The sequence below is a fragment of the Octopus sinensis genome, linkage group LG6 (genome assembly GCF_006345805.1).
Source record: "Octopus sinensis linkage group LG6, ASM634580v1, whole genome shotgun sequence".
Classification (NCBI taxonomy): Eukaryota; Metazoa; Mollusca; class Cephalopoda; order Octopoda; family Octopodidae; genus Octopus; species Octopus sinensis.
In genome coordinates this window covers 116,446,045-116,461,227 of record NC_043002.1, presented here as the reverse complement: position 1 = coordinate 116,461,227, position 15,183 = coordinate 116,446,045, and the positions used below count along the sequence as shown (strand labels likewise).

Genomic DNA, 15,183 nt, shown 5'->3' with positions numbered 1-15,183 from the left:
TGCGTATGTTGAATCTACTCATCCCACCATTTACCACTTTCAACTGGATATCAATCTCCCAGCAACTTTAGATCTGTCTCTCTGCTTCATCCCCTACTCTTGAAATACAGGTATTTTCTGCATTACGGTGGTGTTTTGCTCCAGAAAAACCTTGTCGTAAAGTGGGCTTCTGTAACGCGAAACTTATATTCTCATTGCCTTCTATTGACGTCACTAAACGTGAAATTAATAGGAAATACGTTTTGCGTTACAGAACTCCATGTTACGGTAAGATTTTCAAGAGAGTAACACTTCCGTAACGCAGAAGATGCCTGTAATATTCTGATACTTCAACTCACTAAATCCCTATATCTAGCCACATCTCACATACTGAACCAAGGAAAACTATTTCACATCACTCCAACCTGAAGTGTTTGTCATCAACGACTCCACTTCGCACGAGCCTTGGTTCTCATACACTTCACACACCGGTGTACTGGTGTATTCTATTCTCAGCAGTTTGCAATAGCCATATACACCAGCGAGACACTAACGTCCGAAACGTTTTGAATTTCTTTCTCCATTCACACTAACCTTTTACGAAATTGTTTCTGAAACGTATGGATCCACTGATCACTTTCTAATCGCGGTTACCCATAACATATCAATATACAGTACAACAACATTACTACCTAGCGCCTATGGCACTTGAAAGTCAGCTACTGATCAGAATTTTACCATATCTTATGCTAACTATACTTGACAGCAAACATTCCTTTCCGCATGAGCCCCATCGAAACAGCTAAACTGGTGCCTGAAACCATTCCTCTGCATATGATTAAATCTTACAAGCTCATGTTTCCAAGGTGATTAAAACTCGGATATCTTGTAGCTGTACAGACATAGGACACTACTTACAATACTCAGAAAAATTCACCGTCTCCACCAATCATGTAACACTGCAATCCGAAAAACAAATAGATACCTAATCGCAAACGACCACTTTTTATTTTGTTAAGAGGATCTTCGTGAACACTTTCGGATTTGTCATAGTCACAGTCAAGACAGCTGGCAGCACTCTCGTGAGAAAAGTGTTCACATTTATTTCCGGTTTGCTTCCAACTCTGTTATTCACACAAACGATATTTGTCTAAAACTTATTGCGTCCACTCCACCACCGTTATATTAGTACATATTCTTTTCTTTTATTCTTTTACTTGTTTCAGTCATTTGACTGCGGCGATGCTGGAGCACAGCCTTGAAGGATTTTAGTCGAAAAAATCGACCCCAGGACTTTTTTTAAAGCATAATACTTATTCTATTGGACCCTTTTTGCCGAACCGCTGAGTTACGGGAACGTAAACACACCAATACCGGTTGTCAAGCGGTGATGGAGGGACAAACACACACACACATACACATACACACACACACACATATATATATATATATATATATACGACGGGCTTCTCTCAATTTCTGTAACAAGGCATTATTCGGCCCGAGGCTATAGTCAAGGTGCCACGCAGTGGGACTGAACCTGGAACCATGCGGTTGAGAAGCAAGGTTCTTACCACACAGCTACGCCGGTGCATATATTCAATAATTATGAAAAACTCCAGCATTTTCCACCGCCTAAATTCAGTTTCCCCCTGACAAAGTCTTCTATTGCTTTCAAACAGTACATTCCTGATCGAGCCCCAATCACTACCAGACTCTTCAATATCTTTCTTTTCCAAATCAATATTAATCTTTGGAAATAAGCTACTGTGCGTCCCATATCCAAGAAGAACAACTTTTCCCTCTCTAATTACCGTGCTTGCTTAGAAAATGACCAAAACATTTGGCATGAAATATCCCTGCAATGCACTCGAGAATTAATTCAAATCTACCTTTCATCTTTTGAACAGCAGCATCCTGCCATATCGCACTATTGAATTGTGCGCTGATGAAGCTTCCTCTATAAACTCAGAGATACCCTAACACGCTCTAACTTCTGTATTACTTGCACTTATTTAATAGTATTCTCCATTCTCCCATAACCTTCCATTCATAGAAAACATTCAAATTCAACGAAAACATCTCACGCTAAACTTCTACTGCGTCCGTGAATAGTGAACTCAAAAAACATCCTACAAAAGCACGTGACAGTCTCGTCTCCTTCAACATCACAAGTACACTGTCACTGCTCATATCATTAAGTAATCTTGTAACATCTTCTAGTCATAAACAACATACAATTAAGCCGTCAATCTCCAATGCTAGACCCCACAGTATCTAGCGACTGCATCCTAAACATGTCTATTTCCTCTTCAGGACCAGAAAATTCTTAGGTTTCTAATCAGTTGCAGATTATCTAATAAACCCAACTAAAATCTACACGGGTGTACTACTCCTTATCTGGGCTGGTGCTGCGGATAAATACACAAACATGGAAGTCTATATCTAAAAGGTCGTCTGACAAATCGGAAATGACTCAGAAATATACAGCGCACTTTATTACGATGGCACGCTTTCTTCTCTCTCGGTCGATTCTGTCCCTCTGAACTATTTACATAACGCTTTCACTTAAAACCAGCCAATATATCGGCCTCTCCTTATCTTTTAATCTTGCCCTCCTCAATTTCAGCGTCACACTAACAACGTTTCTAGTTTTCCTTTCCCAGAATATCGAGATTCTAGAATTTCCCCACTGCACACACGTTTGAGGAAGACGTACATATAGGTGCAGGCGTTGTTGTGTGATAAGAAGCTTACTTCCTTACGACATGGTTTCGGATTCAGTCCCACTGCGTGGTGCCTTGGGAAAATGTCTACTACTATAGCCCCGGGCCGACTAAAGTCTTGTGAGTGAATTTGGTAGACAGAAGCTGAAAGAAGCCTCTCGTATGTGTGTGTGTTGTGTGTGTGTCTTTGTGTCTATGTTTGTCCCACCACCGCTTGACAACCGGCAAAAGAGTCCGATGGAATAAGTACTAGGCTTAAAAACAAGTCCTGGGCTCCATTTATTCAACTAAAATTCCTCCAGCATGACCGCAGTCAAAGAACTGAAACAAATAAAATAATGAAAGAATAAAAGAATATAGATATGGGGAAAGGAAATCATCAAACCGACTTTCATTGAAGAATATATACTTTGACATGTCGGTTCTTTTTTTTTTTTCAGATCGCATTTCGTATGAGAAATTTTCTGTTTCTAAAGCTCCTGCTCATTATAAATTTAAGTATGTTCACTAATATATATAAATCAGTTGTTAACTTCTAACTTCGCTTCTTCATTCTATTTCTACAAAATTTACATATTCCAACTCTTTTGAGATAAAGTGGTCGCCTGAAGACAGCCACTAGCGCTTAAGTAAAAAAGGCATTCGTGATATAAGATGGGACATTGAAATTATATTTAGTAAAAAGCAGTTTCTGCGATGTAAAATTCTTATCTAAGACTAAGATTCTTACAATGCAGCACTCAGTCTCAGTAGTCACTTGCCGCAGTGTTGACTCCGCTCTTTTCCTCCACTTACGTATGAAATTGGACAGAAAACAATACCATGGCGTACAAACTGAGATACATCACTGATGGTTAGTGGTATGCATATTGTTGGAATGTAGTGATATGTTGCTGAATGAGAAGAGAGCATGGCTGGATAACTGGTTTAGGATCACACTAGAAATCCTTTTCCCTTACAAAATCTAGATATCAGCAAAAGATCCCAGCAAACATCTCTCTGCTCAATGGGGTGGAACTGCGAGTAATCCTAGAGAGAAGACCGAGGGGCCATGTATGTAGAACAAACACTGTTCTTGGAGCCTTCCACCAATACAACCAAAGCAGGAAAAAAGAAAGGAGAGTCCTACTATTGCCGACACCGTAGTTGCAACAACAACGTTTAACAACAAAGGAAGAAGCACTAACAACATCGACAATTTAGCACAGCAAAACAAGAGCCACCACAAATACAGCAACATCTTTTGGAAGCAGTAACAGCGGTAGCACTAACAACATTAGCATGAAATTCGTCAATAGTAGCAAATGAGGTGACCTAAAATAATGTCGGTGGCAAAATAATCGCTACCCAGGGTATATCCAGTTTGTGATTTGTACGGTCACCCTACATAGGCTTCATCGTTACCCGCTTACTGGGAACTAAACGCGTCCTTCCCGTCATACAACATTAAACAGACAGGGCTAACAAGCTAATTAAGTGGGAGCTGACGGGAACCATCATTTGTGATTAGTCCCGAAAAAGGGCTATTAAGGGAGAGACGATAAAGTTTAGTAAGGAAAAGGGACAAATATTCTAGAGTATAGGGAAAGGTAGTTAGTAATCTAGAAAAGGTGCTTAGCACTGTGGTTTCTGCAGTAGTGGAGACCCTCTTCTCTCCTGTAGTTTGCTGAGGATAAAAAATCTCATACGCCACCTTGTGCATTATGCATGTGGCAACTCGTTTCTCTGCTTTTAACTACAACATGCAACCCCAATCCATAAGGTTTAGGATTCTTTCAACATCTTCCGGCTTTACTTGCAGGAGGATCTCCACTACGACACCTAATCAAAACTCTCTGCTTGTTTTATATCAAGAAGAGTGTCACTGCCCAAGAAAACCACGCAGGTCAGTAGCCACCAGATGCCCAACATAGGTGGAAGTCTGTTGTTGCTGCTGTCGCGTTTGTTTTGTTGCCTCTCGTGTCGTTGTTGTTTGTCTAGGTGGTCTAGATTTTACCTTTGTCGTTAACATTGTTATTATTGGTGTTGTTGTTAAAGCAGCGAGATAGCAGAATCATTAGCACACCGGACAAAATGCTTACTAGCATTTTATCCGTTATCGGCTAGCCATCTCTATCAAAATCTTAGGCTTTGTGCATATAACAAAAACGATTATTATTGTTGTTGTTAAGTAGGTTAGAAGAAGCGAATAAGAAGAAATTAGGATCGACTTTTATTATTATTATTATCATTATTATTATTATTATTATTATTATTATTATTATTATTATTATTATTATTATTATTATTATTGGTTAACCATTTAATGTATTAACTAATCGATTGTTTTGATTAATCGTTCGGTTAATCAGTCAGTCAGTTAGATTTGTTAACGTCTTTTTGTCAACATTCACGACCCCGTCAATGACATATGCCCTCAGACCTGAAGAAGAGATTGTTTGATTAATCGAACAATCGATTAGTTAATTGCTTAAATGATTAAACACTTGACTAATATAAATAAAAGAAGTGAAAAAGAACTAGCGCGTGCTTTAGTATTGGCATAATTTCCCCACTCCTGAGATACAATATCTGAATCAAGCCACTAGTTCCCATTAAGAATCTTGCAAGCCAAATACATTAACCACAAATTTTTGGCAAGTTTTCTGATTATTCCCAAAGTACATTTGCCTACTACTATGTTTGTTACTGTTGTTCATATATCATATTCGGGTTAACTTTATTTCCAAATCTTACTATTTAAATAACTGTCTAACTCTTCTAGAGACACGTTATCATCTGTTGGGAATAATATAGTAAGCAGTTAAGAGACATTTCATTTTCTAGTGGTCCTTGACAACAATATCTGGTTGATTTTCCCAGACATCCCTATCTGTTTGCATTGGAATATCCCAGAGTATGATTGCTACGCCTCTCTCAAAGATTTTTCCCGGTGTATGTGTAAACTGGCTCTTTTTTATTATTTCATATGCAAGTCTGTGGCTGAATTCTTTCTTGGCTGGGACTGGGCATCCAGAGATAATGTGGTTAATTGTTTCTTTCCCACCTCCATATATTCTGCAGTTCCTATATTCAGTATGAACATACGCTTCTGGCGGTTTCTGGTTGGGGAGCTTTAATACTGTGCCACAATAAAAAAAACTTACAGGCTCGCCTTCACGCATTTTCTGAGCTAATATCTCAATATCCATGGCTATTGAGTCAGCATTGCGATTTCTCCTTGTCAATCTTCTCTCCGTTCAACTTTCTTCGAGTATTGATTGACCATGTCTGGGCTTTTCTCGCCATTTCTCTTTCATAGCATTCCATAGCCGCCATTTTAGCTTAGATTTTTGCCTTCTCCTTTTCTTCCTAACTTTGTATCATTGTATACTTTTGTATATGTTAGGCTTATTGAAGATAGAAAATCTTTTTTTTAATTTTCTGTATGTTTCGTAGCTATTTGTATTAATCTTCCATGATTTTTTAACTAGATATTTTTGTAATCCTATGTTGGATATATTGTAATACCTTTTTAATTGAATAAGGCCCGTACTACCATATATTCGGGGTAAATATAATGTTTAATGTTCCTATGTCAGATTTTGGGTGGTGTAGTCTAAATGCAGTCATTACTTTTTGACATTTTGTACAGCGTCCAACTGAGAATGTTACAGCTGTAATATGAGTATAGATGCCGATTGCCTTAATTTTTGCATTTAGTTCTATTTTAAGTACTGATCCGAAACATTTACATTATTACTTCTTGATATTTACTTTCTTCCCTGTGTGTAGTACACTGCCTACTGTATTGATTCCTAAGTATTTGCATGTCTATATTTCGTGTAAATCTCTTATCTCAGTTTCTTTATCGAGTATGAAATTCTTTATAGAGTATGATATGTGTTCTTAAATAGTGTTTATCTCTAATGTTGCTTTGATGTTTTTCGAAACGAATCTCGCTGGTAAATCTGTGTACACTCTGCAGTAGCGTTTCTAATTATTTATCATTTGCAGTTTACAACTTGAAATCATCTAAAAGGGGGTTCATTATCTCAACATAGCATTTGAATCGAAGTCCAATTCTGTTTAACATATCGGTTAAAAACGTCAATACCAGACATAAAATGGATGGACAGACAGAACGGCTTTCCAATATTCTTCTTTAAGGGGAGATGAGTTTATTCTCTGCAATTCTCTGCAAAACTGTTATATAGTCGTGGCATGTTTCATGTATCTTCTTATCTACTTAACTCATGACTAGTATTATAAACCCTTTTTTTTTTCGGAAATGTTTGGCTATAGTTTTGTTGATCAGTAATGTATATTTACAGCCATATGAGCCTTTACTATTCTAGAAACAAGTATTTTCCTTCCTTCTCAGAAATAATATGACAGTTAAGGTTTCGTATGGTGTAGGTAGGTATATTATGGCTCTTTAATTTTAGGGGTTTGTAGATGCTGCAGCCTTGGAGATTGCAATAACATTTCCCTTCAGTGAATCAATTAAATATTCTCTAGCTCCGTTAACATCTCATTAAACTTCTCTACTAGCACATTATGCTTCCCTGTTAAAAATTTTAACCAGAAGTTACAGATTTTATCATGCCCTGGTGCCATTCTTTTCTGTGTTTTTTTGTAGTATCTGAGTTGATTTTGTTATCATTACTCATTTTTGTTCAGATGTTGTGTTCGATATTTTAGCAATATTTTCCGTAGCTATTCCTTTTTACCACCGTTCCTCGAAAGCAAGAGTAGAAAAGGAATCGTCAATACCATACCATATTGCAGGTGGTACTGCATTGACTTCTATTATATTTTTACCAAGTGCTTGATAAAATAGTTTTATGTGCTGGAATCGAAATATTTTTTCTGCTAGTTGTTGGAATTTTACATGACAACTGGTTCTTTGTAATTTAGCGAAAGTTTCTTCTTTTAGTAGCTCTTTGATTCTAGATTCTTTTTTCTTTTTTCCTTTCGTTATATTTCTGAAGTATTTGTCTTTCATTTCTCAGTTATTTTATCACTGATTTCATTAATGATTGATTGGTCGTTTCTCTTATTTTCTGTCTTTTCTGAATGTTTGTTTTCCATGTTGTTTACTTGGGTTTTGATATTCCTATTTGAGTGGGAACACACACTTTCCTTTTTAACCACAGTGACTATTGCATGTGTTAGTTCATTTCGGAGATGATGTTGATGTTTGTATCTGTTTTCTATTTCAATTAAGTCTGTGATAGTCAAGTTTCTATTTTTTAAAATTTTCGTGTTACTTTATCGTTGTTTTTTTTTCTTTGGGGTACTTTCATTGTCTAAAGGGAGAATTGTGGTTCTTATTTTTTAAATTATATTCTGCTTTAACATGTCATAGTCAATATTTCCACCTTTATATCTTCCTATTTTAAAAGTTTCTTCATATTTCATTTTACCTAGATTTTTGTCTGTACTGATCTGATTTGGTTTTTATTTTGTTAGTAATATGTATCTAATATGTATCTATTAGGGTTTGAAATTTTCATATTTTGCTATTATCTCGTTTGTGTTACACATATTAGTTAAAACTGCATGGTTTACATTCACAGTGATCGTTCCTTGCTTTTACATATTCTTTCTTTTTATTTTTTTATTTTAAGTTTCAGTTTTTCGTCAGAATGTATATTTATTCTAATGAAAGCATTTGGGGGTCCACCTACTTATCTACATCTGGCCTATTTTCACTCATAATTTTATATGAATATATCCTAGTATTTTTGTTTTCTAGGTATTAATATTTACTCAAGCCTTTCTATTCTATTGACCATAGGCCATCTTTTTTGTCATTAAATGTTAGCTTTGAATTTTCATCGACGATTTTGTCAATTCACTCTTTTTCTAGGTAGGGGTATTGGCCCTATGTAAATCCATTTTAACCCGGTATAGAGGTGGCCCATATTAGTCTGACATCTCTCCTTTGACGTGTCTAACTTGAAAAGCCCTGCAAGGAGCTTCCACTGAGGAGTAAATCCTGTTCTTTATTTGAACTGTATCATCCTTTTTTATCTGCGTTGAGATTTGCACGAGTGACTTTTCTCTACTTTCTATGCAACGGATTCAAAGTACATATTATCTGATTAGTAACATTGGGTTGAATGGTGCGGTTTTCATCTGAATTACTTGTGATTACGAGGGTTCACATGCTGATAGGAACTCTGTTTAGATGGTCGCATTTACACGTGGTATTTGAACATTCGAAACTGTAAATATTTCTATTACATCATTCATATACGAAAAAGAGCAATTCTTCAACACCATCAGGTTTTTCGATTTGGTTTAATATTTAATTAGTAGTGGTAGCAGTAGCAGCAGCAGCAGCAGAAGCAGCAGCAGCAGCAGTAGTAGTTGTACTAGTAGTAGTAGTAGTAGTAGTAGTAGTAGTAGTAGTAGTAGTAGTAGTAGTAGTGCATCGCTGAAAGCTAGGTCCTTTACATTCATTCGTGCCACATACCCTGGCAATAATAACTAGTTACATCATTCATCGCAAATGTGAAAACAACAGATTTCAAACATTAACGGCTACAAAATACTTTCATAAGTGTAATTTTTAAGAACATTATGCACAAATGCGTGTGAAAATCTAAAAGGACGATTGTGATTTAATGAATTTACTTTGTGATATATTCTCGAAATTATACTGGAATATGCGAAAAGATTAGAAATTCGAAATATTTCTTTGTTTTCAAAATCTGTCTAAAAGCATGCGTCTAAAACTATAGATAAAATTTCAATAATTTTCCCAATAAAAAAGAAGCAAAGAAAATTGTGAACACCATAGCTATTTCCAAACCGCTGTCTTAAAAGAAATATGTTAAAAATAAATTTAAAATTCATTTGTGGCATGCTATGTCACTTGAAAATTAGACTAAGAGTAAATGCTATGTCACTAGAAGACTAGTCTAAACGTTCATTGCAAACATATTTGGATCCAGATCTTCCTCTCACAAGTGGGATATAGCCAATGAAATACGAAAGCAAATGGTATCTAAGACATCTAACTGTACGTCCACACACAGTAGACATAGATACACAGTTTCAGATAAATCAGTTGTGTGTGTGTGTGTGTGTGTGTGTGTGTGTGTGTGTGTGTGTGTATGTGTGTGTGTGTGTGTGTGTGTGTGTGTGTGTGTGTGTATGTGTGTGTGTGTGTGTGTGTTACAATACGCTTACTCACATCACTGTAGCTTTCGAACGATACTTCCCTGATGGCTTTGTGCGCAGGTCAACATTCCTCCAGAACGGAATAACAGTCCATGGTAGGGTTACCCATTTACAACTGAGCAGGCTGAAGCAACGTGCAATGAAGTGTTTCGCTCAAGAACACAGTGCACCGTCCAGTCTTGGAACCGAAACACAATATTGTGATAGTGAGTGCAATACCTTGACTACTAGGTCACGCGCGTTCAATAAACTGATATACAGCAGTTTAAATAATACTTCTAACTTTCGCGAATAATTTAATAATTTAATACTGTCTACGTACCTCGCCCATGACTATACGAAGAGTTTCATTTTTTCCAAAAGGTGAAATACCGTCTTTCTTCTCTCGCGTTTGAACTTCTACTGAAACTCCAGTGTCTGTTACATTAATACTACCAACCTATAGGAAGAGAAAAATCAGTGAAAATATTTAATCGAAGAACTATTATCGTTTTCTGGATTACCATCTTGTCTAGATTGTTGAATTATTTCGTGTAACTCTGAATTTACTGGAAGTTATCAAAATCATTTAACTTTATTCCGACTAAAGTTATTAAAGTGATACATATTCATTATACACGATATTTGAATTTGAGAAATATATTATACTCACCAGTTCTTTGGGAGTTTGGATTTTAATGACGTAATTGGTACGTCTGTCATTCTGAAGAAAATAATAACCAAGGGCTCCTACATAAGGAACTTCCTGTTTGAAAATAAAAATGTTTCCAAATTCAGCCTGCCGGTCCATGTATTTATAATATAACGTTACTTGTGACAGCACAAGTTTACATTGCATAATTTATCATTTCATCTATACAGCTATACACAGTTTTCGCTCTTTATTTGTCACTTATAACTAAAATATTCTCTTTGATATTTATTTTGTTCATTTATTTCAGAATAGTTTCAAGAATATATTTCAAAATAATCATTCCATAAAATTATAATTATTCTTTTATATTTCTACACGCATTTATCATCTATAGCTTCGATTTCAAAAGATAAGGAACGTTTTATTGAGTTTGCATGATATTTTTGACTCTACTCTGTTGCATTATTTTTTCGAATTTGGGCCAAGAGTGCTGTGTTGTTCTCAAACAAGTTTTAACAGCAGTTGTCATTACCCAAGAATGTAGTTGGTACTACATTCCTGAGCAATAAAATTTTAATCGATGTATTCCGAATATTTTCATTTTCCCCAATATTTCAAGAAAAAGTCAGTGTTTAACGGGAAAAATCAGTGCTGATTTTTTATTGATCAATTTTATATATAGACAGAAAATTCAAATATTTGAATAACATTGATCAATTAAAACTCTGTGTAGATTTAATTGTGTGTTAAACCATATACAAAAATCAAAATATAAAGCAATTTTATTTTTAAAATGTTTTAGTGTTTTATAAATTTCTAATATATTTTTATATAAAATTAATGGTGGTCCTCAATTTAAAACGTAAACATTTGGACTGAATATTATCTTAAAATAAAACGCTACATTATTTTTGGATTTGTGTTTACAATTGTTTACTTCACTGCAAGCATACTAATGAATTTCATTTGAACTAAATTCTTTTCCGCTTCCGCGAAATAAATCATTCGTTTGAAATATTTTTCATCTTATGGAATTTATTGCAACCCATATAGAATAATTTTATTTTAATAGAGACTAACTTACCATTTTGTTAAACTTTTCAGGTTCTGGCTTGGTCTGACATTTTCTACCACTGATGTGTAAAAGTATGTTAATTAAATCTACTGTCACAGCAATATCTAATATTGATTTTTCAGAGTGGTTTGAGATTATTTCTGAATAATAAAAATAAAAATAGTTTCATAAAATAAAGGGTAAATGACATTTTCATTTATTTATTATGCGTGAAGTTTAATTAGTTGATCGCCAGCGCATGCATATATTGGCTAATTATATTTCATAACTAAAGTAACACGAATATTTTATGCAAGAGCATTTATATTGAGGTGGTTATAAATGCTGCATGAGCTCAATCAAAAACATCATATGTATCAAATCTATAATATCTAAATTAATCAAAATATATTATTTAGAAATATGTGTTCTGCTGATTCTAAACATGAACGTGCTTACTAACCTTTTGGAATCATCGATTCATTGACTAGTTCCAATCCATAAATATTGGTCAAAGATTTATCAGAAATCGTACTTTCAAGGGCACGAAAATTCTAAAATTAAATTAAATATATTTAATTTTTTTTTTAAATCCGTGATAATGAAACAATGTTTTCTTAGATGTATTAATTTCAAGCAACTATCTATTTTCTGGTAGGTCGGCATCACGTAAAATCCACTGCTCACACAATATCTCCAAATATGGCTAAATTATGAATAAGATATCATGTATAATGTGTAATTAATTTAATGATTTGCATTATTATTCGAACAAAAATTTTATTTCTTAATAACACATGAAATTAGATATTTAGAGGGAAGGGAAAACGCAAATGTTTCTCTTATAGCATTTACGTTACTGACGCAAGTGAAAGGAAACCTATATTCACGTTTATTTTATTGGAAACTTTCGGCTGTGTCCCATCAAACTAGATTAAAATACTTCAGAAAATATTTTTACATTTACAATCCAATTAATCGTTCGTGTTACAGAAATATATGCTTTTAGTAATACATAATTGCATCTTCACATCTACTCCACAATCTATTGTGCATGTGATGGCAAAAAATATTTATATAAATGACCTGGCACTTGCAGTTTCTTCTTGATTCTTAACTGGAACCATTTTCAATGCTTGTATAATAGAATTACTTTCTATCATTCCTCCATCTAACATGCAGTACACCGATCGAACGAAATTTGTTGCCGCTCAAAAAGAAGGTGTGATCTATCGTGACGACGTGATCAGAGACCTATTACAGGCTCATCATGATACCACAATAATATATTCTCACACCTATATTTCTTTACCTTCAGAAAGATATTAATAGAATGCTAAAATGATGACTTAAATGTGTATTGGTAAGAAGGTAGCTTACATCACTATTCAATTTTACTTTGCACACACACATACACATATATGCATGTATATATGCTCATAGAGTTTATCTCTATGATATATACTCCTTTCATCTGATATTACAGATCGCTATTTACCTTTGCAAAGGGACTTCAAATTCCACGGAGAAGTACTCATGCAAATGTATTGGAGAAAAGCAAAACGGAAATAAATATTAAATTCAGAACCGGGAAACATCTCTTTCGAGAATATATTGGTAACAAGAAATCATATGGTTTTCAAAAAAGTAGTATGGACGAGTTTGAGAAACTAGGTAAAATACTACGCAATTTAAGGAGAGCAAAGTGAGTGGGGTTGTCGAAAATATATCAATAGAAAGATACAATGGAAAGAGGTATGTAAATGGAGAAATATATAGACGAAGAACTATTTCTAGCCTCTTAATCGAGGAATATACTCCTTCGTTTACTCACCTCTTTCTATATCTGTGTTTATCTATAGATGATCGGGGGATTAAGAGGCCACAAGTAGTTACAACATGCGTAAGAAAACTACGTTAGATCATCTATGTGATTAAATCTTTGAAGTAGATTGACATGGAGGGTGGTAAGTAGAATTGATTGGGTATCAAATAATCCATATAGGTTAGCAAAGAAAACATTTTTTAATTTTGTAAAAAATTCTAAAAGAGTCATTGAAAAAGAAGACAGTAAATGAGTCGCAGACATTAAAAGAACTGGATGATAGAGAGAAAGAATGGGAGATAGAAAGTAAGCGTGTGTGTATGTGTGTGTGCATGAGTGTGTGCATGTGAGTGTGTGTGTGTGTGTATGTGTGTGTGTGTGTGTGTGTCAGTGTGCAATGTAGAGTTATCATCAACAACACAAGCAGAACGTACATAGGTCTCATCATTGACTTTTTAAAAGCCGTATATGGCCGTTACAAACATATAAGCAACTATAGTGTGATATAAAATATATATAACAGATATATTGAAAAGAAGAATTTATGTATGCGCTAAATTTTAATGCATGTCCCGATGCCGTAAATCACTAAGCAATAAACATAGTTCTTTTTAGTAAAACAAACTATAAATATAAGAATTTTTCTTACATGAACGATTATAACAGCCATCAATTTGCCACATCCAAAATCAATTTTCTTTGACAAAACTGTACTTTATATTACGTTGTGTTGTACCAAAGAACCAAATTCACTAATATCAAACATTTAAAAGAAATTTAATCAAAAACTTCGTTAACTTACCAGATATGTTACAAACCAATTGAGTTCTCCGAATAAAAGATGCATGTCTTTCGCCTAAAATGTTACCAGAATTAAATTAGAAAATACATATGAGGATGTACGTATGTATGCATATATACACACGGACATATTTATATATATAAATACATACATATATACATACACACACCACACACACACACACACACCACACACACACACACAACACACACACACACACACACACATATATATATATATATAATATATATATTATATATATATAAAGAGAGAGAGAGAGAGAGAGAGAACAAAGGGATTTTCAACCTGGACAAAATACTTCATAAGCTCTCTATTGACACACCAGGCTTACAATATGACTTAGATTAGTGAAGAACTCTGGGTTATACTGTGGTAGGATCCAAGATTATGGTTCATCACAATTCTATATATTAAATCCGTGGATGGGTTGACTCGTTTTTACACATAGTGGTATATAAGAAACAAGTTAAAAAATAATGGTCATTGCATATATTTCCTTTATTGGACCAAATTTGGCTTACAACTGTTTTCAATAGTCATTATAGGTACATTATCGATAAGTTTACTCATTTGCTCCATTGATTAATTGAGGAAAATTGAACGAGCTAAGAAAATGAATGCTACTTTCATCAGCTATTTCTGGTTATAAGAAGCTGAGTACTGGGGAAGAGGGGAGAAGATGGAAACATGAAAGTAGAATAGAAAACAGATGAAGACAGGTTACAAAGGGGGGTAAGTAGGAGCACGTACTAGAACCAGGAGCATTGCCTTGCCAAATTTGGAAGAGGGGCAGTCCTTCCCGATATTAGAGAAGAATTCCACTCACACACTCCGCCTGAGCACAGATACAGCCGTATCTCCTCTAGAAAGAAAGTTAAGGTTTCATACTCCACCCTCCCAGATCTAGACTCGACAATGGCGGGTTTGAATAAACGAAATATTGCATTAGTAACAATGAAACAACAGTAG

The 15,183-nt window shown here is 34.8% G+C and overlaps 1 protein-coding gene across 3 annotated transcripts in view; it reads right to left on the bottom strand.

Annotated features, from left to right (window-relative positions):
• Positions 1-15,183, bottom strand: part of LOC115213334 (glutamate receptor ionotropic, kainate 2-like) — a 92,372-nt gene that overhangs the window by 30,636 nt on the left and 46,553 nt on the right. For all 3 annotated transcript variants that reach the window (XM_036504280.1, XM_036504279.1, XM_036504281.1), the window contains exons 5-9: positions 14,194-14,247; positions 12,030-12,120; positions 11,597-11,727; positions 10,531-10,623; positions 10,201-10,317 (exon numbers count right to left, since the gene is read on the bottom strand). In XM_036504280.1, coding sequence (XP_036360173.1) covers positions 10,201-10,317; positions 10,531-10,623; positions 11,597-11,727; positions 12,030-12,120; positions 14,194-14,247 — 486 coding nt within the window. The remainder of the gene's footprint in view (positions 1-10,200; positions 10,318-10,530; positions 10,624-11,596; positions 11,728-12,029; positions 12,121-14,193; positions 14,248-15,183) is intronic.